Source organism: Labeo rohita, chromosome 17, assembly GCF_022985175.1.
Source record: "Labeo rohita strain BAU-BD-2019 chromosome 17, IGBB_LRoh.1.0, whole genome shotgun sequence".
NCBI classification, from domain to species: Eukaryota; Metazoa; Chordata; class Actinopteri; order Cypriniformes; family Cyprinidae; genus Labeo; species Labeo rohita.
This window is the reverse complement of record NC_066885.1, coordinates 26356754-26382203: the sequence shown is the minus strand read 5'-3', so window position 1 is coordinate 26382203 and position 25450 is coordinate 26356754. Positions and strand designations below refer to the sequence as shown.

Genomic DNA, 25450 nt, shown 5'->3' with positions numbered 1-25450 from the left:
TAAAACTACACACACACTTCTCCACACACATACAAATCACCTAAAGCAGTTACACACACACATAGACAAACAGACAGGCATGCAGCACATACTAAGCAAATCTGTTTGAAGTCTGGGGTAGAATAAAAAAGAGACCCTTCACACATGAAGAATTCATGCAGTAAGGGGCATGTGTGTGTGTGTGTGTGTGTGTGTGTGTGTGTGAGAGGGTGAGTGAGGGAGAGCGAGAGAGTGTTCGCAAAGCTCTGATTCCTTTTCTGGCCGTGGGGAGTGAAAAGGGGCTGGACTGTGTAAAGAAAGAGAGAGGGAGGAATCGTGCGCGTGTTTGAGTGCAGGGCAGCTGCCAGCACTCCTCCGGCAGCAAGAGGCGAATCCCGACTGCTGGATTCCAGCCCCTCTCCTCCGCGAGACGGATACAAAGAGGGATAGATGACAAAAAGGACCGGGATGGCTGACACCAGAAACGGACTAACTGACAAAGATTGTTCCAGGGAGAGAAAGCATTAAACGCAGAGAGGTTTGGTGCTGCTGGATGGTGCAACGAGGAATTAAATGACATGAACGTGAAGAAGAAAAGTTCTGGAGATAACGTAATGACTTCAAACTTTTATCATCTGCAGATGTTTGCGCACTGAGAATGGGCAGTGATCACCGGGGAACTAGTTGCAGTGACTTTTTCACTAGTTTGTTTTTTAACCATTCTTTTTTGAAGGCAAAATGTGGGTATGGACGCACAGACAGCACCGTTTTTTTGCATCCCGTCTGCGTTATTCTGGCTATGAGTTGTGAATACGTTAGATGATGGATTGGAAAGAAGTGTGAGTACTTTCAAAGCTTTTTCTCTATCTGTGTGTGTGTGGGGGGGGGTTTGACCCATAGATGTCAGTTGCAACACACCCGTCTTAACGTCAGGAATTCTTGCTCCGTCCTCTGAGCTCACCTGCCAAACTCTACAAAGGCTGCTGTCTGATTGTTTATACATACTTGGGATATGGATTGCTCCTTGACTGCGGAAACATGTCAAAGCATGTTTGTTTAGCGTAGCATGTGCGTGTGCGTGCTGCAGTGAGCTTGAGCAGGTGGACAAGTAGAAAGTGCAAGCACATGGACGTGTGCTTTATAGCCGCTCTCCATTCATGAACTGAGCCAGGATTTTTTTTTTTTTCCGTGGAGATGGGGAGAATGAAAGAGAAAGGGAGAGAGAAAGAGCATGTGTGTTTCAACAAGCAATTAATTTCAGCATTAGTGTTCATGTGTGCGTGATGAGAATGCTTGAGCTGTTGGTGTGGATTTGTGAAGTGTTTTTTTTTTTTTTTTTACTGTACTAGCATTTAATTGCAACCCTCTCCAACTTGTGGGAATTGAACAGAAAATAGCAAAATACTCATTCTGTTCATCCACTACAAACTAATGTTTTTCAATGAAAATATCTGAACATCTCTAAATTAATTAAATAATTAAATTATTTTTAAATTAAATTTATTTATTTATTTATTTATAAAGCAATAAATTAATTACTTTTATTTATTTATTTATTTTATTTACTTTTTAAATTTTATTTGTTTAAAAACATTAAGCACACATAAAAGATGTAAATCAGAGAGATACACATTATGCACTGGGTAAAAAAAGTCAAATTAATAACAAAAAATAAATTAATAAAATAAACAAATTAATAATAATAATAATAACAATCATAATAATAATAATAATAATAATAACAATAATAATAATAATAATAATAATAATAATTATTATTATTATTATTATTATTATCTAGAACAATCATTTCAACTGAAAAAATATCACAATTATCAAATTAATACTTATTTTATTTTAATTAGTATTTGTGTGTGTGTGTGTGTGTGTGTGTATATGTATATATATATATATATATATATATATATATATATATATATATATATATATAGATATTATTATTATTATTATTATTATTATTATTATTATTATTATTATTACTATTTTATTTATTTATTTTTTTTATCAGATTGCCAGATTTAAAGCAAAAAAGATTTTATTTTATTTTATTTTATTTATTTCATTTTTTTATTATTTTATTCATAACATTTCTGGTCAAACCAATTATAAATGTCAACACATTTTTTAAAATTCATATATTATTAGATTTTTTCTTGAAGATAATTTTACGAGAGAAATATTTGCACGTTACATCTCACACACAAAAACTTCATGTTTCTGATTCTGTCTGTTGCTTTGTTTTTTTGCTTTCTGAATGCAGTGCTCACACATTTCTTTAATCCCCTTCGTCTGTTTGTACACATGCAGATGCACACACACACACACACACACACACACACTTGCATCCTCTTGTGAGTTGCTCAGTTCTCCGGGGAGGGGCCGCTCCTGTATTCCTCCTGGATGTTATAATTATTTCATCAGCCAGCGGTGTGTTCTCTGAGTGCGCTCTTGGGCTTGACGCGGAGGGCCGAACGGAGCTGGAGAAAAGAGGGGTGGGGCGGAGAAAATGGAGGGAGAGAAAAAAGAAAGGGAGGGGTTGTCACTTCTAGAGGTATGGAATGATGCAGAGAAGGGTAGAGAGAAAAAAGGGTGTAGAATTGCCAGACATACTGGGGAACACACACATGAACGTCCAAAGGGCTGGTGCCTACACTAATGATCAGGGCTTGTGTGTCAAAGAGAGAGAAAAAAAGAAAAGAAAAGACAGACATTTATTGTCACAAGCACACTCTATAATGCCCAGTTTTACTAACTCCCTCTTGTTCTCTTCTGCTTTCCCATCTCCTGACTTTCATTTGATTTTATGTTATCACAGGTTATACAAACATTATTAGCACACAAAATTACACAATTATTTCAGAATTTCTGAAATTGTTATATTTTGTGAACAACAGTCATGTGGTGCAACCAATATACCATTAAATAAATTAATTAATAAAAATAAAGCAGTAAAACAATAAAACATATTTGTGTCAAGGTCAGTACATCTTTTAAAAATTAAAAATAGAAAATAATTTGATCTTAGTTCAGGCTAGTTATGCTTGTAAAATGTTACTGTTGAGTTGAATTCCCAAAACATACTTGTCTTTACGAATTAATAATTCATGATATTTTTAAACAAGTACTTTTTTAGCTTAGATTTTTTTCTTTAAAACATTTTGGGGAAAAAAAAAAATCAAGATTTGTACACTCACATGCTTTGAATATGTAATGGTGTTACACGTTTGTATATGTAACACCAAAAGCAAATTTAACTATTCACATGAGTAGATTGTTAATTTGAAGACGCTAATTAATGCCTGGCGACCCGATTGTTCTGAACACGCGATGAACACCTCAATCGTGCCTTTGCATGACGCTTTGTCATGCAAGCCAATCAGCGATGAGCTTATTTACGCTTTGATGCGTCTGGTGGGGCTAGAATCTCTCAAAAAGACCCCTAGAGCTCAGCTTGGGGTTTTGGGGTTTTGGAGAACCATCAATTCCCAGAGTAGGGGGTGTCAACCTACTACCATGCCCACCAAAGTGAGGGTTACGTGGCACTAGAGTGTCTCAAAAAGACCCCTAGAGCTCAGCATCCATGGTTATGGAGAACCATCAATTCCCAGAGTAGGGGGCGTCAACCTACTCTCATGGCCACCAGAGTGAGGCTTACGTTGGGCTAGAGTGTCTCAAAAAGACCCCTGGAGCACAGCATCCATGGTTATGGAGAACCATCAATTCCTGGAGTAAGGGGCGTCAACCTACTCCCATGCCCACCAGAGTGAGGCTTACGTGGGGCTAGAGTGTCTCAAAAAGACCCCTGGAGCTCAGCATCCATGGTTATGGAGAAACGTCAATTCCCAGAGTAGCGGGCGTCAACCTACTCCCATGCCCACCAGAGTGAGGGTGACATGGGGTTAGAGTATCTCAAAAAGGCCTGTGAGCTCAACATCAATTCAAACCAAATCAAATCAAACCATCAGTTGCCAGAGTAGGGGACGCTAGCCGAGGGTAGCGCTTTTAGACACCCTGTGAGTAATCTAGAGCGATAACACGATGCAAATTTTTGTTTCGCTTTTAGGGCCAGATTTACTAAACAGGGCAAATTAGCGTTAGAGCGATATTCCATAAAAGTGCTGATGGATGGGGAAAATTCTGTGTGTGATTTACTGACAACGTGCACATTAAAGAACACAGACACAACATCTCATTTCCATAATGGTCAGCGCAATATACCAAGAGCAGCGCAAATTACTGTCTTCTTTAAGACTTTAAATAATGGCGCAAATACCAGTAATTTGACATGCGCAAATGTTAGTAAATCGTGTTGCGTGATTCATTTTAATACTTTCCACCCATAAATTTAGCATCTGAAATGCATGTTCAATACAGTCTTGCTCCTTTTCAGCGCTGATTCTTCACTGCGTGTCTTTAGTAAATCCTGACAATACTATTTTAACGCCAAAAGGCAGTTTGCGCTAGTGCAAGTTGTTATCTGACTTATCTAATAAATATCCAAAGAATATATAAGTCATTTATCTAACGGTCACATCATGTGGTCACATTTTACCTGATGTGTTATTCTTTACTTCTTTTAAAAAATGTTCTTCATAAGGGATGAAAAAGGAACAGTGGGATGGCAATTACATTTGAGATTCAGTGTGCTGCCATAATGTGTGCTCTTAGCATAAGTATTGTTCAGAGTGTGATTTTCACTGTGCTTCACTTTTGATTATCGCTGCATTTAGTGTGATCAGTCGGTCATGGTTAAAGACTGCTGCGGACAGCTTTCCTTTAGTTAGTTCTCCACTGTTACACTTCAGCCCAAGAGAACAGCCTTAATGCACCTCTTAATGTGAGCTAAGCCCTAAAACGTCACTTGATAGCCTTTGGTTTTTCACTCTCTCGCTCCCAGCCTTTCAATTTCCCTCACTTACACTTCGTTTCTCTCACGTTGTGATTTTACTCATAGGTTCATTCAATCAGAAGAGGAATTGTAAAGTTCAGTCTTATGATATAGCTTGTTGGGAATTGAAAAGATCTTGTTGCTTGGGGTAAAGGTCTTAACACTGCCAATGCTACCACTACCACTTCTTAGGTACAGTAGTGACATCTCACATAGATTTTTAGATTAATTTCCAGAGTGTAACTGGGTCACTGTAAAGCCACACTTAGCAAATGGCTAATGTTAGGGCTAACTACTGGGCTGACCCCATTAGACTCAGTTTTACATTTTTAGAGGACATTTTTCAAGGGTTTCTGAGCACAGTGTGCCTATTTAGTTGTGAAATAAAGAGGTGGAAGGCTGCCTGTGGAGAAAGAGGGAGTTGGTCTGTGTTTACTTTGGCAATGCGATAGGGGGCTTTTGACCTTTCAGGTCTGATTTTATAGCATTGAGTTTTAAATGTCAAGCTCTACCATTAAATCAATCAGGGAAAGACCAAAAATGATTTTTCTCGTACATACACCCCTCTGTCTGAGAGAAAAGGAATATTCTTAAAACATGTAGGGTTCCTTGAAAAATCACTTTCGCTGTGGTGACAAAGGGTTTTGGCTTGATTTTAATGGAACCCCCTTTGACAGAGCAACTGGGTTTGAGATTTCGGTTGACTGCTTAAATAAAGCTTTCGTTTTAAAGCTAAAAATACCTTTTTTTTTTTGCCTTTGTACTTTTTTAAATACCAAAATGTTGTTTTTCGCCCCTTGCCAAACCTATTAGAACTGAACTGTTCTTGCTACTGTATCTCTAAAACGTCAGTGTAAACGATCTACATTATGATTGGATAACCAAAGTCATGTGTGACTGGATTAGTTGCTGAATAAGTCTTTGTTATTTGTAAACATGGGTGATCTGGCGTGAATTGCCAGAACCAAAAAATAATGAAAATGCGAATTGCATTAATTTGATTCAATATTATAAGCTCTTAATCTGTGTTATATTTTTGTCTATTGTCTCAGGGCTGCTCAGAAGCTGAATCTGTCATCCAAGCGGAAGAAGCAGCAGCCGCCACTGGTATACCCCCAGGAGCCCTCCATCTACCCTACTAACTTTAGTGCTGTCCTCCAGTTTTCACCTCCACCTGCTCCACCATGTCTGCTCAGGGCGGGGTCAAAGGCCAAGGAGAACCCTGGCATGGGCAAGGTTAGAAACCCACCGCACCACATCAAACGCTTTCTTCTTTTAACTTCACCATTTAGATTGTAGATTGGGAATTCTCACCATTAGTCTTTTACGAAATGTTTGAAATACTCAGCATCCATTATCCATTCAAACCCAAATAGAAGCGACGGTTATTTTGCTGATGATGAACAGATTGTGTGTTTGGGATCCCGGATTGGGATCGTGGCCAAGAGTAGCAAGTTGTTGAGCATCTACACACCACCCCTCCTCACTGTCCAGAGGGTTTGTCTTTAGCACCATATTACAGTATATATATAGTGATGAAGAGGATTTGTTCCAGATTAGATGCCACCTGCTCTGAAAGATGATTGTAGAACATCATGCCAGAAGCTGCAGCCCACTGAAATGATTGATAAGTACCCACTGAGAATGGACTCATTACATCGCAGCCTCACTAATGAGCTTCCTCTTGCTACTACTGCAAACCCGCATCTGATGCTGCCTGAATGGACTCCAGTTGTTGGCAGCTTTTGGGAGAACTATAAAAAGCTACAGGCATTAGAATAATGGTCCAGCCGTCTGTAACCATTTTGTTTGCACAATGACCAAATTGTCCAGAAGGATGCAAGACATGTGCTGTAATTCCAGCGGCTGTCACGCTCCAAAAATTGACAAAAACAACATCAAAGTGGATCTTATGACTCTTCAGAAGCCGTGCAATAGATTTGTGTGAGAAACAAGCTGAAATTGTGCTGAAAATAGCTCCAGTGGTGCTCTGAGATCACATTCGCATGTCATTACTGATGTCAGTTTGGTGGCATTGGTTCTTGTGTGTCTCATGACCACTTATAGCATGCCGGTTTGAATGGGTGCAGATGAAAAAGCCCAAAAATTGCGCAAAAAGTTGTGGATTAATACTCCACAAAGACTACAGCCAACTGGCATGTACATTCTACACCTACACGAGAGGAAATAACTCTTCATCAATGTTGGGGAAAGTTACTTTTAAAATTAGTGCATTACAATATTGTGTTACTTCCTAAAAAACTAACTAACTGCATTATTTTTAATGGAAAGTAATGTGATATATTACTTTTGAGTAACTTTTTCTCATCTGGGCTGTGTTTGCTTGGTGGTTTTTAATATAAAGACGTTATATTTTTCACTTCAATATTTTCTTTTACATATAAAAGTAACTTACAAGGTACTTTACTAGTTACTTGAAAAAAGTAATCTGATTACGTCACTTGCGTCACTTGTAATGCGTTACTCCTAACACTGCTCTCTATACCAGCAGGCAACATTTTGTATTCGTCATTCAGTAAGAGAAACCAGAAGAGCAATGACTGCAAATGTTCTAACCATAAAACAAAGCAGCGCTTACCATTTTTACACCAATCTCTCTTATCAAAGACAGATTTGATAAAAATCACACAAACATGAGTCTTCATTGTAAGCCCTATTGGTTTTGTTTTCTAGCTTTTGTCTCTATTGTTGATCTCACTCACTAACATGCTCTATCAATGATTTAACATGCTTAATCAGTTATAAAGCATTGACAGCAGTCTGACTAATGCCAAACACATACGCAAAAAATAATCGGACTTGCGGCAGTGACAGCTCGTACTTATGTTTTTTGTCTGTTCCTGACACAAAACTATTGTATATGCCTCAAAACTTTCTGAAAAGGGCACGGTAGTTGGCGGTAGATTTTGACACATTAAGATAATTACTGTTTGGATTGTCTCAGAAACTTGCGGGGCATCATTTATAGACCAGAGTTTAGGATGTGTGAAGCCAGCAGCCACACTAGGGGGATCAAACTCTCCTCACGTATCAAATTGCCAACAAATGTAAAACTCAAGCCCACATTTCTGTGGTGTCTGGGTGGCTGGTCTCATTCGGGGGCCGGTCATATATGGAAGCCTATTTCCAATGTCACGGCCGGCGTAATTTGTTCACCACGTGCACATGTCCATCAGTGTAATCGGCCCCTGTGGAGCAGTGAGGGGGAGTTCACGCCAGGCCGCCGCTGTGGCGCAGGCATGCCGCTTGGCCCCGGGTGCCGTGGAATAGGATCAGCAGTGCAGACATTGTTTCGTAGCACTGGAGCCCAAATGTTGTAATTATATCTCTGCTACAAATCACCCGTGGAATACTGTGGCTTTGTGCAGCTCTGAATGCTGTATTAAGTGCGTGAGGTTCTCTTACAGTATGTTTGTTTTGCTTTACTATATTCGCGGCAAATGGTCTTAGCAGTGCACCGTGACGCAACCGTGACAATATGTGATATTACCAAAGGGAGTCTATTTGTTAATGGCTGGCTTTGTTAGTTTACTCTGTGTGTGGTCAACAGTGATGACACGTTTTTTTTTTTTTTTTTCTCTCTCAGCTGTTTGACTTATTTGTCTTTGAATTAGTAGTTGCTGAAACAGTAACAGCTACTCCACAGTCATAAATGCTAATGCTTATCATTTATAATTTCTAAATTTCTAACTGTTTATTAATATTTGGAACAACTTTCCCCAAATCACAGTCATGTGGTGTGACCAATGTTTGTGTGTGTGTGTTCTGATACCATGTTGAAGGAGGGAAAAGTAAATAAATAAAAGTGAATATCTTAATAGAAAACTTTAGAATATTGGTAAAGTAACACTATTACTTTTTAGAAAAAAACAACTTTCCCCCAAATAAGTCATGTGGTGCAACCAACACTCAAGGAGGTTTAAAAAAAACAAACATGAAATGTCAGACTATTGTTTAACAAGGTTATGTTAGCTTAGGTTCTAAAATGTCATGTGGTGTGACAAAAACAATTATTTTTATCAGTTATTAATACAATTGAGGTCAAAAGTTTGCATCTCCCTTACAAAATCATTAAAAATATTAATTAGTATACCAAAATAATAGGGATAATACAAAATGCATGTTATTGTTTTAGTACTGACCTGAATAAGATATTTCACATAAAAGATGTTTACACATAGAAAATAGTTGTATTTATAAAAATGTTTTCAAAAGTTTACATCCCCTTGATTCTTAATACTGTGTCTTACCTGAATGATCCAGCTGTGTTTTTTGGATTAGTGATAGTTGTTCCTGAGTCCCTTGTTTGTCCTAAACAGTTAAACTGCCTGCTGTTCTTCAAAAAAATCCTTCAAGTCCAACAAATTCTTTGGTTTTCCAGCATTTTTTGTTTGTTTGAACATTTCCAACAATGACTGTATGATTTTGAGATCCCTTTTTTCACACTGAGGACAACCGAGGGACTCATATGCAACTACTACAGAAAGTTCAAATGCTCACTGATGCGCCAGAAGGAAAAAACATGCATTAAGAGCTGGGGGGTGAAAACTTTTGAACTGAATGCAGATGTGTATTATTCTTATTTTGCCTAAATATATATTTTTTTCAATTAGTAGTGCCCTTCAGAGGCTACAGAAAAGACAAATTTCCCAGAAGACAAATTAAGTTAAATTTACCCTGATCTTCATATAGAATTAGAATTAGAATTCTCTGTTTCTGCTTCTATTTTAATAGCATTGTTTTCTTTTTGTTCCAGGTCAAAGTGATGATGCGGATCTGTCCATCTCTGGGGATTGTGGATTCATCCGAGTCCATGTCCTTCCTGAAGGTGGACACTCGTAAGAAACAGCTGACCCTCTACGATCCCTCACTGAACACACAGCCCACCTCAGTGCATAGACGAGCAGTGCTGCCCGCCCCAAAGATGTTTGCCTTCGACGCTGTTTTTGCCCAAGATGCCTCTCAAGTAAGAGACGCTGTGAAGATGTTATCATTTCGTTGGCATTTGCTTTTGAGTTCTGAAGTGAAAATGTTTTGTTAGTGTCAAGAAGATATTTGAGAAGCACAAACACATTCTTTGCAGGGCAAGAGGCTTAATGTAAAACGGCCTGTTTTGGTACACCACCATTCTTCAAAGTATAAGCCCAACAGCTGTTTCTTTAAGTATAGAAAATAGTTTGAATTCCAGACTCGCATATCTAGCAGCTCATTCGCAGTTCATTATCTGTCCTCCAAAATTGCAGTGGCATCCATCTTAAGATAAGTGGTTAACAAATGGACACAAATAGGGAAGAGGAACTTTAGGAGACTCACTAACTTGAGGATGATTATGTGTGAACAATTAAAAGTGACAGAGCCACTTCAAAACTTCTGTTTTGAACAAGTTCTGGTACATTGTGGTTACTTCTAAGATACATTATATCTTAGATACATAATTTGCCCCAAATTTTAAAACCCAAAGTATACTTCAGTTTTGACACAAATGCTTAGCATATCCGTACATCCAAATTCATAGCAAATCAAGTATACTATATTTGACAGTGTGTGCAAACACAGGTTAATTGAAAGTTTCAACCTTGTCCAGTGCACTAATTCTCTTTGGAAGTTATGACCGATGAAATGTCTTTGTATTTGAGTTGCAAGCATCTCTTAATTCCCCTCACACAACCCTTATGAAAATGAACCATGGTTTTATTACAAATAAAAACACAAAAAAAAATCATTGTACCTAAAAATTAACCATGGTTTTGCTGCCTTAATTTTAGTTTAACCATGGTATTTGTAGTAAAACTGTGGCTATACAAATGGTAATCAGTGTGCAAAATCATGGTACTACACTTTTACCACCGTAAAACTATGTTTAATTTTCGGAAGGGAAATGTTTGTCAACACAAGCATCTATAGTTTATTTTCATCGAAAAATGTGGCTGTATGGCTAAAGTATGCTTTTACTTTGCTAATATTGGTCTTCCGAAATTTGTGTTATGTAGAAAAACAAATAAATTGGCGTTGAAGTCTGCTGTGTATGGAAGCCTGTTTTTGATACTGAATTTTTTTTTTTTTTTTTTTTTTTTTAATAAAGGTAATTGCGACATTTTGTCACTATTCTGACTTTTTCCTCGGAATTAAGATATAATCTCGCAATTGCAAGTTATAAAATCAGAATTGCGAGGTATAAACTCAGACCCTTTTTTCTCAGAACTGTAAGTTTAAATTTTGCAATTGCCTTTTTTAAATCTCAGAATTGCAAGTTTATATCTCGCATTTCTGACTTTATAACAGACAGTTGAGTTAAGTCCGAATTGTGAGATATAAACTGGCAATTCTGAGAATAAATATATATTTTTTTCCCCTTAAAATTGGACTTTTCGCAATTCTCACAATTGCGAATTTATATCTCACAATTCTGAGAAAAAAAGTCAGATTGTGAGATATAAACTCATATTTGCAATCTTGCAATTCTGACTTTATTTCTAGCAACTGTGAGTTTATCTTTTATTTTTAGTTGAAGAACTCACATGCACAAGACAAGACCTATAGAGCTTATCGATTAGGAGTTCCTTTACTCACGGCCAGCAGAAGGCTTTTAGGTCTCTGTATTCGGTACCAGTGAAGTCATGTAACTGTAAATCCTCCAAATCTACTGTGTGTGTGGTTTAGTGAGACTGCAGGGACATATTTCTTAGCAAAGCACTGAGCCGTTGTTCTGTTGTAAGAATGTGTGTGTGTGTTATGATGTATGGGAGGAAATTGCTGCAGTCCCAAATTGTCTCCAGGGACTGGGGCTAGTGGAACAGATTGTAGCGTTATGGCCGCACAGTGCAGCCGGTGTAAAGCCCCCCATGTCTGATGAATCTGTGATGAGGATCTGCCTTGTTGGTGCTTTCTGTGGTTTTCTGTTGCTAGTGAATAAATCAATGATCTCCGGATCAAAGAAAAGATTAGGCACTTTCTACTCTGCCAAAAAAGGTTCGGTTACATTTCACAGCTCAACTGAGTGCTAAAAACCATCAGAACATTGATTATTAAGACTTTGATGTGCACTGTTGTTTAGACTTTAAAATAAGCATTTTTTCCTTCAGTGCAGCATAGTTGCCTTTTAAAAAAGTAAATATACTTTATTTAAACTGTATTGGGAACTGCAATATAGTACATGTTTTAACATTGTCTTTGATTTTGCTTATATATATATGTGTGTATATATTCATGTCAGTGTGTTTCATTATATTTGACAGGCTGAAGTTTGCTCAGGGACAGTGGCTGAAGTTATTCAATCAGTGGTCAACGGAGCCGATGGGTGTATTTTCTGCTTCGGTCATGTCAAAGTCGGTAAGTTATTCTGAATACTCTTCTGTTCATTGAATATGACACCCACTGATCTCATTTCACAGTTTGTAAGACACTTTGATGTCTAATATTAAAACTACAGGTCAAAAATGTGCTTTTGCTTTTCAGAATTGGCATGAGTAGGGTATTCAATTGTGTGTGTGTGTGTGTGTGTGTATAAGAGACCAGAGGGTAGAGTGTAATTAAAAGCTGACTAATTGACCCTCACAGTAGACTGCATCAGAGTTCTGCACTATTGCCAATTATGCTTGTTAGATATTGCGATGGTTTCCTGCATCATTTACTACATGCGGTCTAAGCGTTTAAGCATTATTTATGACTCTTTTAAAGCCAGACTGTCTATATGGAACAGTATTAATCTTTCTTTATCTTTTTTAGCTTTATCTATCTAGCTTTTTTTTTTTTTTTTTGTACTAATGATGCTCTATACCACGTTTTTTCTTTAACTACTCTAATGTGACATATATAAAACTGAATATTTAAAGAGAAATAATGTAGGGAGTTCCTCAATCATGAACATAAACACAGTCCACTTATTAATTATTTTAAAATATCCACTTATTCATTATTTTACTCTTCCTCATGGCCTTGGTAATGTTAACAAAACAACTTTCAAGCCAGAGAAAGTAATTACATTGTGATGAAAGGAAAACTTTATTCTTTTTTGAATAAAAAACATAATTACACTCCAAAACGGATGCGATGCAGTAAATCCCAATGATAAACAGTTTCGTCTGTTCACAGTGATTGCAATTTGCAGTACAGTCACAACCAATCATATCTGATGGCTGTATGAACCTTGATTTTGGACTGATAGGATATGTAGATGCATCAACCAGCATGATGCATCAGAAATCTAAACCAGTCTGTTGATAATATGCAGTGTCTCATGTCATAATCACAATTAAGTAAGTCACGCCTATTTCCCAAAAGCTATTTCTGTTCTCCATTATTTAAATTAATTGTGTGGGTTTCCTTATATCACTTTGGATTTCCTGTGGTTCTAGAACAAGTACCCACATGCATACTTTCCAGAAATTATGCATTAACTCTCTTAACAAACTTAAATGTGAAGAATGAAATTTTTATATGTATGAAATGAAAGATACACATAGATTATACTATGTGTTAGCTTGCTTATTATGCTCAAGTGCATGATCTATTTAAAGGGATAGTTCACCCCCAAATGAAAATTTTGTTATTTATTACTCACCCTCATGTCGTTCCAAACCCGTAAGACCTTCGTTCATCTTCGGAACACAAATTAAGACAATTTCGATGAAATCCGAGAGCTTTCAGGCCCCTGCCTCTTGTAGGTGGCAGAATGTCTAGACTCCATCGCAGCTTTCACTGGCCTAGGACTGCCCTCTGAGGCCCCCTGGCATGAAACTCTAGATGGTGCAGTCCGATAGGTCCAACTCAATCTGACCTAATGACATCATCATCACATGGCACAGCTGATTGGTTCTCTCCTGTATCAATAGACCTTGAGCTCACTGCTCAACATTCAAATATATGACTAGTTCTAGTTGTAGCAGTTTTGCAGCATGCTTCAGAAACCCTCCACCTTCCCCAGCTCCACCTGTATAGATCTGCTACGAGGTGATTCATGTGTGCTATGGGGGTTAATCATATATGTTATGTTACATGTGCAGCAGCAATATTTCTTACATGCTCACAGCAACATGTTTTGGATTTATTGGCAGTAGCAAGTCTCGGTACTTACTCTGCCACAGCAGTGTAGCAGATCTATTCCGCTAAGACCAAATACATTAACATTGTCATGTACATTACCATGCTAATCCCTCCAAGAGATGTCATGACAGAAATAACGATGGAAATTGTGACCATAGTTGGCTAACTTTTGGGAAACGCACCCTGGTTCGTTTGGCATCTTATATCCGCTCTCTACAGGCAAGTTACTGAAATCAGAGACGGGTGTTAATCATCAAACATTTTACTTATTTTCCCACCGCTCACCTCCCGACTTGTTTTCCCGTTACTGGCTTTGTTTTACCACGCCTTCTTGCCAGAGCATCTGTAAAGATACGGTAAAAACAGAAAACAAATCTGAATTCAGACTGAGTCAGAAGTTTATAACTGTCATCAGATGCTACTAATGTGTTATGATTGGTGGTTTATTATCCAAGAATGATATCTCATCAAATCAGTGGTAGAAACACCAGTACTTGAAACACTTGCTCACTGAGTGCTCATCATCATCATCACCTTGCCAGAATCAACAGCTTTTTCCATCTCTATCTCTCACCAGGCAAGACATACACCATGATTGGCATGGACAGCTCCACGCAGGGCCTTGGCATTGCGCCCTGTGCCATCTCCTGGCTGTTCAAGCTCATCAACGAGCGCAAGGAGAAGACTGGCACACGCTTCTCGGTACGGGTGTCAGCCGTGGAAATCTACGGCAAGGACGAGAGCCTGCAGGACCTGCTTTCTGATGTGCCCACAGGAAGTCTGCAGGACGGCCAGTCGCCTGGTGTCTACCTGCGCGAGGACCCCATCTGTGGCACACAGGTCAGTATCTCCACAACTAGATGTCAGCTTTAGCTTATTTTTCCTGACAAAGCACTCTCGGTCTTGCTTGTCATGTGGTAACCAAGTGTATCCTGAAAATGGAAGTCAAAACATTTAGAATTTTTTCTACCCGTGAGACCCTTCGTTCATCTTCAGAGCACAAATTAAGAGATTTTTGATGAAATCCGAGAGCTATCTGACTTTGCATAGACAGCAGTGCAGCTGACACATTCAAGGCCCAGAAAGGTAGTAAGGACATTGTTAAATTGTATCTTATTTGTTCTGTCAGTTAAGTAGTTTTCATAGATTTTAGCTGCCCTCACTTCACAGTAAAAGTTATTACAGAATACCTTTAGCTGAGCTTAATCACTAAATCTCAAATTAAAGGCCAGATGTTGTGGTGGTTCTTTTTACTCAGTGCACCATCAGGATCCATCTGGGTGTGCTGCTGTGCTGTTTCACCCTCCCCCCCTTACCTTCTACTGGAAGGGGGTAAATATCAGAAGGGGGTAGGTAGAGTTTGGGGGTAGGTAGAGGGTAGTTAAAAGCGCTGCCAGGTGTTGGCATCAGATGTTGTTTTTTTGGGGGTCCATATGAAGCAGCACATCAAAGACTGCCTAGAGGCCTGTGAAGTTCAAATCTGGGGAGTGGGTTTGTAAGCCCATCACTTCTCCCAGCATTCTCTCCTCACTTTAGTTTTAGAGTGGCTCGTTGGCCAGAGGCGGTTGGCGAGCACTGCAGGAAAGTGGCTGCTATTGTTCTAAAAGAATCCGTTTTTGATGGGTACTTTTTGGAAAATACAGCTGATTACGTCAGTAAGCTTATCAGGAACATCAAGGAAAAACATGCAGGGAATTAAGATCCATTCTGTTCAGCCTAATTGCTCATTTCCTTGAAAAAGATCATAAATATGGCCAGTGCATGTTTCATTCCAAGGCTTGTTCCATCAGATAATGCCCTCTTGCCCTCTTTATCCACCACTCGCTCTCATCAGTAATCCTACTCCCTCTCTGGGCGTATTTGTTTCTCTGATTGCCCTAGAGACTTGATTTAATTGTCTAGAACTGTGTAAAGAGGCTCAGTTATCTTGATCTCCTTCTTCGTTGACTCCAACTAGGGATAAGCTGTATGACAATACGCTATGAAAAACAGTACAGTTTGGAGTTGATACTTGAAGATTCTATTTCTACCGGATCTGACCTTTAAAAATGAAAGTTGTTGGTTTATGTAGTCATAATGAAGTCAGGTTAATTTAGTCATATTAAGTAATACTTTTGACTTGAATAACATCTGTTCTACAGAGTATTCCTGTAATATTTAATTTTAAATTATATGATAAATTGTAGGTTTTATATAAATAAATAAATAAATAAATAAATAAATAAATCTGACTGAATTTTACAGAAAAATGATCAAGATGACTAAAATTTTACATTATACACTACAAAAAGACTATATATGGTGACAAAATTGTGTCATTTTATAATCTTGTTACATTTTTTTAAACACGTTGTTGCATTGTTTTGCCATTAACTTTATAATTGCTGTTATCTTTTGGTTTGTGTTCATGTTCCAAATATAAAGATAAAATAAGCAAATGAGATAAATTTATAATTTACTGGAATATTTATTTCTTGAATTTTCATTAAAAAGGACTCAACACAAAGTTAGTCATACTAAGATTTTGGATAACCAAAATCTTGGTATGACTAACTAGCTCTAGCCATGTTTTCATTTCACTTAAGCCAGAATAAATCCCACTCTTTCACACGCACACACCTAAAAATCCTCTCCATGTTGTAGCTCCAGAACCAGAGCGAATTAAGGGCTCCCACTGCTGAAAAGGCCGCCCTGTTTCTTGACGCCGCCATCGCAGCACGTAGCACCAACCGGCCAGATGCAGATGAGGAAGACCGCCGCAACTCCCACATGCTGTTCACCTTACACATCTACCAGTACCGCATGGAGAAGAGTGGCAAGGGTGGAAGTAAGTCTCGTGTTTGCACTGTGTGAAATGATACTGCTGCGTTGTTGAAGGCTCGGCATGTGCTAAATCGATTATACTCAGTCTAGTCTAATTCCTTCTCCTCCTCCTCCTCATTTTCCCAGTGAAAGGGAAAATACATCTCAAGCTTATTAATGTAATAGCTGTGATATTACAGGCCAAATCAGAGAGTTACCAGAATCCCTTCAATTTGCCTCTCGCTCCATCATGGTAAGAGGGAAATCAATCATGTCTGCTTTGACCACTTCATTAAACTTTAATGGGAATTTTAACAGATAGTAATAATTCATGAGCAGCTAACAACTCTAATCATAGTATAGAGGTACCTGTCACTGTGCCATCACGGTACAAATTTGCATAGGTAAATACAGTGTTGGTCACTATTTTATAACAGTGAAATTGCCATGGAAGCATCTTTAAATGGCTTCATCAAGCCTGCTGATTTTAACATGCTATTAGAGAGGAAAAAAGCAAATGGCAGACAAAAAAAATGGCCGGGAGGGAATGCTATAGTGTTTCAAGGTCTAACATTTCTCTATATCATCATGTGTAATAACATAGTGTGTCAATTGTCAATTCACCCTTCACTCTTCTGTATGACGGAGGTCTTTTTACTGTACTTCTTATAGTCATTGAGAAGGAACTACTGTATATTCATTGCCCATTGATAGACAACAATATATTCATAGAAACAGTTGCTTGTCAGAGCAGCATCCAGATTGACACAGAATTAACCTTTAGTTTCTATCAACGGTCTGTTATATTCACAGGTCAAAGATGAGTAGATAGCACATCACCGAAACTCAGTTGTCTTTATACTTGGAGCATTGCATTAATATAGGTGTTTATCTAGGCCAGCTTGTTCTGTCTTTGAATCATAACGGGCTGGGTAACTTACTCATGAATAAATCACACACGGTCTTGTCAGCCGCAGGTCTTCTCTGGGGATGTTTATTAATATATCTGTTATTTGCCACTCCTCACTTTGCCCGACATTACCTCAGTGTGGGAGTGTCGTAAGCGTGGTATAACCGCACTGGCAGCATCTCAGACTTTCAGTGATATCGGTAATGAGTGGGGTTGACAGTGTATTTGTATCTTCCATTACAGGGATGGTTAAGTTGGAATTATCTTTACAGAATGAGATATTATAGCCTCAAGTAATCATCTGTGGTTTACCATTTAGAGTCATTTATTTTGTTTGGTCAAGTTTGCTTTGTCTGCAACCATAACACTTTGGAATTAAACTTCATAATGTAAGTAGTTTCATTTGCGATGAGCTTTGGGAATGAACTAATTGTCATTGACTCTTCTATTTGTTTTTGATTATTGCCTTTTATCTCTCTAAATATTCATAAACGCTATTGTGTTTCCATGATTTAGTTATTAATAACATATACAGAATATGAATGTTAATGAATTTGAATTGCTAGATCAAAACAGAGCTGATGTAAACTTAACTGAAATTCAAGTAGGCCTGTTTGTGGAAGGAAAGTATGTTTGTACTGGTTGTAGTGTGGGACCCCAGGGATCACCTCTCATTTTCTCTCTTTTTTTTCCACCCCCATCAGTGTCTGGTGGTAGGAGCAGATTGCATCTGATTGACTTGGGAAGCTGTGAGAAGGTGCTTTGTAAGAGCAGGGACGCAGGAGGAGGTCTGTGTCTGTCTCTGACTGCGTTGGGAAACGTGATACTGGCTTTGGCCAACGGGGCTAAACATGTACCATACAGGTAAGATAACGTCACAAGACAGTAAAAATCCAAAGTGGGTCATGTTGTTCTAAATGTGTCAATTTCTAATCAAATAGTGTAACTAGTATCAATAGAATTACATGATAATTCTGAAAATCTTTCAGAGGTCTTACGTGTTTCCATAGAAGATATAATACGGAAACATTTGAGCACGTAATCAAAGTTGTTAGCAACAAGCTTGTACCTGTGATATCTCTGTTGACAGGTTTATTGTTTGACTAATGCACTGCTGTTTACCTGTGTTTTGCTGAGCTCATAGATCACACATCTCTTTTTAAAAAGAGAGGTTGTCGAGGTCTTGTCGAGGTTGCATATGCCCTATTTCTGACCTTTCTAAAACCTACTCGCATTTGGCAGAATTGCAATATAGGCGTATTTGTAGCTTTTTGTGATTAATATCTTAGCAGGACTGTATAGTGGACCTTTCGATGGTTCTGCACTTTTAGAGAACAGTTAACGGCCAGGCTGCCTCAGTACTTGAGTAAACAGTTGACTTTCTGCTGACAACCTATCAACCTGTGTTTATGCTGACAATAAAAATGCATTTTTCCAGGGATAGCAAGCTTACCATGTTACTGCGAGATTCCTTGGGGAACATCAACTGTAGGACAACCATGATTGCCCACATCACTGACTCCCCTGCCAATTATGCAGAGTCTCTTACCACCATTCAGCTGGCCTCCCGAATCCATCGTATGAGAAAAAAGAAATCAAAGGTAACTATTTAAGTGGCTAGAATTCAATAATTCTTATAATAATTGTACTTAGAGGATCAGTGCTGATTTTAATCCAATTAAAATCCAGTTTTAGACCAAACAAAATCAATTTGTCTTGGGATAACAACATAGAAATATGTTTAGTGCATATTGACATCAACAGTTATAATGAGACTGTAATTGAGTATTGCAAGATTTACTATCATAGAAAATAGAAAGAGTCACTTGATGTATTGCCCTTGGGTATTCCTGAATCAGCTAAATGGTTTTTAAAACTCTCTTCCAAATAATTAAGCAATTCATATTGTTGTCATGGGATTTGTATAACACGTGCCCTCAGAGTACAGTCAATGCATCACCTAATTAGACATGGTTACAACTACACCACACCTGTGTTCCAGAGTTTTTTTTTTTATTATATTTTGGCATTGTCTTTGTCAAGTATGCATCCAGTTCCTCTGGAGGGGAGAGTTCCTGTGATGAGGGAAGAATCCGCCGACCACCACATTTGCGGCCCTTCCATCCTCGCACTGTGGCCCTTGACCCAGATCTACCATCATTCCTCAGTGATCCTGACTATTCTTCAAGTAGTGAGCAATCATGTGACACTGTAATTTATGTGGGCCCTGGTGGTGCTGCCATCTCTGATCGAGAGCTCAGTGACAACGAAGGACCCCCAGCCTTTGTTCCCATCATCCCCTCTCTTAACCGTAAGCAACGAGGGAAAGAAGGGCCGGTTGACCGTGATCACTTCAAATGTAACACCTTTGCTGAGCTTCAGGAGCGATTAGAATGTATCGACGGTAGTGAGGAACCTACAGACTTTGTTGGAGAATCTGGAGGAAATTCTGCAAGCCCTAAAATGGACCGTGATGCAACCAAATTGAAAGAAGGCTCTGGTTGCATTTCAGTTTCTCCTAAGACTCCTACCAAAGCGCTCTTATCAACACAGGACAGCATATCCAAAAAGTCAATTTCTGTAGCCAGTAAACTGCCTGGCAGTCCAAAACACGCATCCAAATTAGAACATTCCAAGTTGCAAAGTGCCACATCAGAGAAAGATCTCAGAGACATGTCTGAGAGTTTGTGTAGGACAAGTGCAGATGGTGAAAAGGTGCAAATGTCAGACAACGGAACACTCCTATGCACTGCAGGAAAACAAAGTAAACCAGTAGCATCCCAATACTCGGAGCCTGTGGTTAGGGAAAAAGTTTTTTTCAGTAAAAAGTTACCCAAGCCTGCTCCCCCACCACCACAACAAAAAGACTATGTCAGGGTGAGTAATGAAAGTGAAGAAAAGTCTGCCACGAGGATACCACCAATTGGGATGAGTCATCAAAAAAGAGGTGATTCAAATGAGAGCTCACCTGTAAAAGTCCATCACCTTAATCCTAGGGCCTCTGGAGAAATGAGGTCCAATCTTAGGGAAAGGTGCATGGAAAAGGACATATTGAGGACAACTGTAACCCTTAAACAACCAGTGGAGCTAAATGGTGAGGATGAGCTTGTATTCACTCTTGTGGAAGAGTTATCAATCGGCAACATTGTGGACAATGGAAGGCCCTCCAGTATTGTGAGTTTCAATAGTGATTGCTCACTACAGGCCCTTGCCTCAGGATCACGACCAGTAAGCATCATTAGCAGCATCAATGATGAATTTGATGCCTATACATGCAATGTTGGTACCTCAGAGGGAAACATTAAAATGGTGGCACCATTGCAGGAGAAAGCATGTTCTTCACTTGGAAGCCGTGGTTCTTCTATCACATCATGGCTTAGCGAAGTAAGCGTCTGTACTCTGGAGAGTGAAGGTGCCCAAACAGCGGATGTCTTTCTCCCTCAAGGTACTCATACTGGCCCAGACAGCAGCTTCTACCTTGATTCTCTTAGGATGTTCCAAAGCAGTCCTCAAAAGGAACTTAAGAACTCCTTGAATGATAGTGGCTGTAGCTTCTCAGATTTGGACAGCGACAGTGCTATATCAAGCAAACTTTCTCTTAGCAAGTGCCCATCCTCTCCAGAGGCCCCACAACTGTCTGCCAGAAGTGTGCCAAAACTGGCAAAGGCAAATACCATTCATTTATCCGATCCCCAGTCTTTTCAAGATTCTCAAGTTGTCCAGTGTAGTCTTTCCAGGAAATTTAAACCTACCTCATCCACAGCCCAGAGTAGCAGTATCAATGGAAACAGCTCCAGTAGCAACTGGAGACGTGAGCCACCAAGGCTAGACTGCATACCAGATCCATGGCACAGAGGAGACAGCTCATTGGAGTCCTCTATAACCTCTAATTCAGGTTCTTCATCCAGATTTGTTAAAAATGGAATGAGTGGAATTCCTGCAAGAAAAGCAGGCACAAACAGCAACAGTGTACCTCGAATGCCCAAAGCACTAGGGTCAAACCCATCCCAAAGGGTGGTGGACGGATGTGAAAAATCTAGCAACACCAGGAAGATGGAGCCCCTGAGCAAGATGCCACAGCTTAGACGAGGTGCAACAACACTTGGGACAGTTCCAGTCATACATACATCAATTGATGTCAAGCTTGCTCAAGATATTGGTTCTTCAACAGGAAGTTTAAAGTTCTCCTCTTTAGGAAAAAGTGGAAAAGCAAGCAAGCAGGAGGAAAGTATGTCAAAACCTGGCAACGTATCACCACCTCCTCCTCCAGTTCGCAAGTCTAGTTTGGATCAAAAGAATCGCATCCTGTTTCCCTCAAGTGCCTTAAAGTCTGCTTATGAGGCTGGAAAGTCTTTAGCACCAAGGGCTACAGGTTTAGAAGATGATATTGATCTTAGCTCTAGGAGTGATCCAAATAGCTTAAGAACATCTAACTTAAAATCAGAGCATAGTTTGATTAAAGCAACCTCTAGTCTCAAAGGTAGAGGAGCTAGAGGTGATACAGGACAGCTTTATGGGAGCCAGATATCTCTAGACAGATGTGACAGTTTGTCATCTTTGGGGTCGAAACCTGCTCTTAGTCGAGAAAACAGTGGCGCTAGTCTCAACAGCAAGTCAAGCAAGTCCGTCAGTAGGTTTGGATCACCTGTTGCCAACTCTTCCCCAATTACTACCTCTCCACCTTCTTGTATAAACCCAGCAACCACTGTAAAAAGTGGGATTGTCAAAGGCGGCCTTAACGCAAGACAAATACCTGTTAATGCAAACAAAGCACGCACATTATCTGCAAGCAACTCCAAAGCGCTGAGCTCCTCCACTAAGTCTCTTGTGGCACCAGCAACAAGGAATGCCAACCTTCCACCTTCAGGAAAGACTGCATTACCCCGTGCAACAGTAGGAGGCAATGGTAAATCTACAAGAGGAACAATAATGGGTACCAAGCAAGCAATGCGGGCCGCAAACAGTCGCGTTAGTGAGTTGGCCTTGGCCAATCCCTCTGGGAAACATACAAAGGGCTCAGGTGATTCAGACAGTGGCAATGACAGTGGAGTGAACCTCAATGATGACAAGCATACCCCAATCCCCATTCTCCCGTCTCCATATAGTAAGATCACAGCCCCCAGAAGACCTCAGCGCTACAGCAGTGGGCATGGAAGTGATAACAGTAGTGTCCTAAGTGGGGAGTTGCCTCCTGCCATGGGACGAACTGCACTCTTCTACCACAGTGGAGGGAGCAGTGGATATGAGAGCATGATCCGTGACAGTGAAGCTACTGGTAGTGCTTCTTCAGCCCATGACTCCATGAGTGAGAGTGGGATGTCCTCCTCTGGTCGCACAAGGAGCTCCAAAGCACCCAAGAAGAGGTCAAATGGTGAGTAGCAGCATCTCTTGTCATCTATGAAGACCTGAAGTTTTTGATAGTCATTTTGATTTTGTAGTTTTTTTTTTTTTTTTTTCGTTTTTGTAAATAAGCATGAACCATGCTGACACTGAAGTCCACATGGAACACATTTTTTTTTCTGAAAACTACTGAAGGCAAAGAGGTTATGAAACCTATGGTTATGAAATGTTATTACACTATGTGCCTACTTGAGATGGATATAGAATGGGTAGTGCTTATAGTATGCATCTGAACATCACATGCAATTTAGTCAGAAGGTTTTGATATGAATCTCAATCTAGTCTACATCCTCATACACATACAAATAACTAGCACAACATATTTTTTCCCATTCCTCAATATATTTTTGCCTGCTTGATATATCTTTACCCATCCATCTTTTATGCAGTTTTTTCCCTCCTCATTTGGTTTTGCAGTGTTTCAATTTCCAATGTTCAGTGTTTCAATTGTCTCTCCATGGACCAGGCCTCCAGAGGCGGCGTCTCATCCCAGCTCCCTTACCGGACACCTCCTCCCTGGGGAAGCCTGGGACCACGGGCCAGTGGGTGGACCTTCCCCCTATGTCCGGGCCACTGAAAGAGCCTTTTGAGATCAAAGTGTATGAAATTGATGATGTGGAGAGGCTTCAGCGACGAAGACAAGAAAAGACAGATGAGGTTAGAATGGGTTGTCTGGGTGTTGTTTGGAAACTGAGATCCAGTTCGGTGCATAAATATTATTCTTAGTCCATTCTCATGGGAATGTAAACTATGTTAGATATGCTTATGCATTCTAGATAGGAAAGCTACAACATATGATGAATAATACATAGATGAATAACTATGTATAACTATGTTTGCACAGTGCATAGCTGAGATGTCAGAGACCAATTTTTTTGTTTGTAACTACCTTTAGTGCACAGGGGTGTTTATCCAGGCATAGGCGTATTATTGGATAATAGAGGTGTACTTCTTAGTATAGCTCCTGACATTCTTTTCCGCTTTGTTCCAACAGTCAGTTCAGGATGTTGAGAAGGTATGTTGATTAACTGGCATAGATGTAGCTCGATTGTATAAGTGAACCAGACTGTAACGCAAGGAAGGTTGTATTTTTCCATTACAATGCCTGGAAAATATCACAGCACTATTATAGTTCTGTAACCCGTGCTTCCTTTGTGTAGAAAATGTCACGGCCAGGGAAATACTGAAGTAATTTTATGGAACCAGCATCGTACCACATTTTTTCGTCTAGTCAATCCAGATAAGCCCAAAATTAGTCTCCGATATGGAATTGTCATTTTAATCATCATGTCTCATCTTCTGTACACAGGGCCTGATGTATTTTAACACTAAATTGAAGGTTCTTGAGAAACGGCAGCAGCAAATCAGAGATCTCAGAGACAAGCATACGACTCTGAAAGAAGAGCTGGAGGACACAAAGTCTAGATTAATGATGGATCCCAGCAAGTGGATTGGAGAGTGTAAGTGTTATACCTCCACACTAAACTTGTGACTGGTAGACAAAGGTGAAAGTTCATGCTAAATATTTTGAATTTCTAATAACTGTTCTGGTTTGCTTTGCAGTTGAGGTGGATCAAGATTTGGATCAGGAGTCGCAAGAGTACTTGGAGGCATTGGAGCAGGCTACAGCTGAACTGGAATACTGCGTCAACCTATGCAAGTCCCGCGTCATGATGGTGACCTGCTTTGACATCCGAGTAGCATCTGACGTGCAGGAAGGACCGCGAGAGGTGGAGGTTTAGAAACAGAAGGTGGTGATCGATGGACACTGACAAAGAGATGGAGGAAGACAGGACACTGGATGTCTGAAAAGAAGGATAATGAAATGTAGCAGCCGGTCCGGCGATTCCGAGGATGATCTTTATAATAGAATGGAACATTGAATTCTGCATGAAGTAGGAACTTATGATCTTCTGGAGAAGAGAAAACTGTTCTGGTTATATGCAGTGCCTCTTAACAAACATGGAATAGACTTAGTCCAATGGAAATCCAACAAGCTTTCGTGCGTTTGACGCATTTCCTTACGCAAGGAAAGAGAAGAATCATTCTCACTTACCGAAGAGTTATTCAACCACACCACAAAGTGCCTTTTTCATATGACTGTTTTGTACATTTGTTGTCAATCATTATTTTTTCTACTGGTGCTAGTGCTATGACCAGCATACCCAAGCCGAACCATATTTTTTTGTTATTTTATTGCATTGTATAGTGTATTTATATGATCATACAGTGTGTGAAATATCATTTTGGGTGCGAAAGGAGAGCAATAAGCTGACTTTCTGTGCTTTGCCTTTGCCTCCTGAACTATCACCTCTGTCAGCATATTGTTATTAAACCTTTTGAGCCTTACGTTGTATTTGTAGTTTTCTGTCCGAGTGTTTTTTTCT

The 25450-nt window shown here is 39.4% G+C and overlaps 1 protein-coding gene across 5 annotated transcripts in view; it reads left to right on the top strand.

Moving 5' to 3' along the window:
- The window catches only part of kif26ab (kinesin family member 26Ab), a 108012-nt gene extending 82793 nt beyond the window's left edge, over positions 1–25219 (top strand). For 4 of the 5 annotated variants that reach the window (XM_051133175.1, XM_051133176.1, XM_051133177.1 and 1 more), the window contains 11 exons: positions 5941–6124; positions 9666–9875; positions 12145–12238; positions 14529–14791; positions 16595–16778; positions 18368–18527; positions 19102–19264; positions 19707–23034; positions 23530–23720; positions 24373–24523; positions 24627–25219. In XM_051133175.1, the coding sequence (XP_050989132.1) occupies positions 5941–6124; positions 9666–9875; positions 12145–12238; positions 14529–14791; positions 16595–16778; positions 18368–18527; positions 19102–19264; positions 19707–23034; positions 23530–23720; positions 24373–24523; positions 24627–24805 (5107 nt within the window). In that variant the 3' untranslated portion in view covers positions 24806–25219. Of the gene's footprint in view, positions 1–243; positions 819–5940; positions 6125–9665; positions 9876–12144; positions 12239–14528; positions 14792–16594; positions 16779–18367; positions 18528–19101; positions 19265–19706; positions 23035–23529; positions 23721–24372; positions 24524–24626 lie in introns of those variants that run through there. The other variant, XM_051133178.1, reaches the window with a different exon arrangement.
- Positions 25220–25450: the final 231 nt, after the last annotated feature.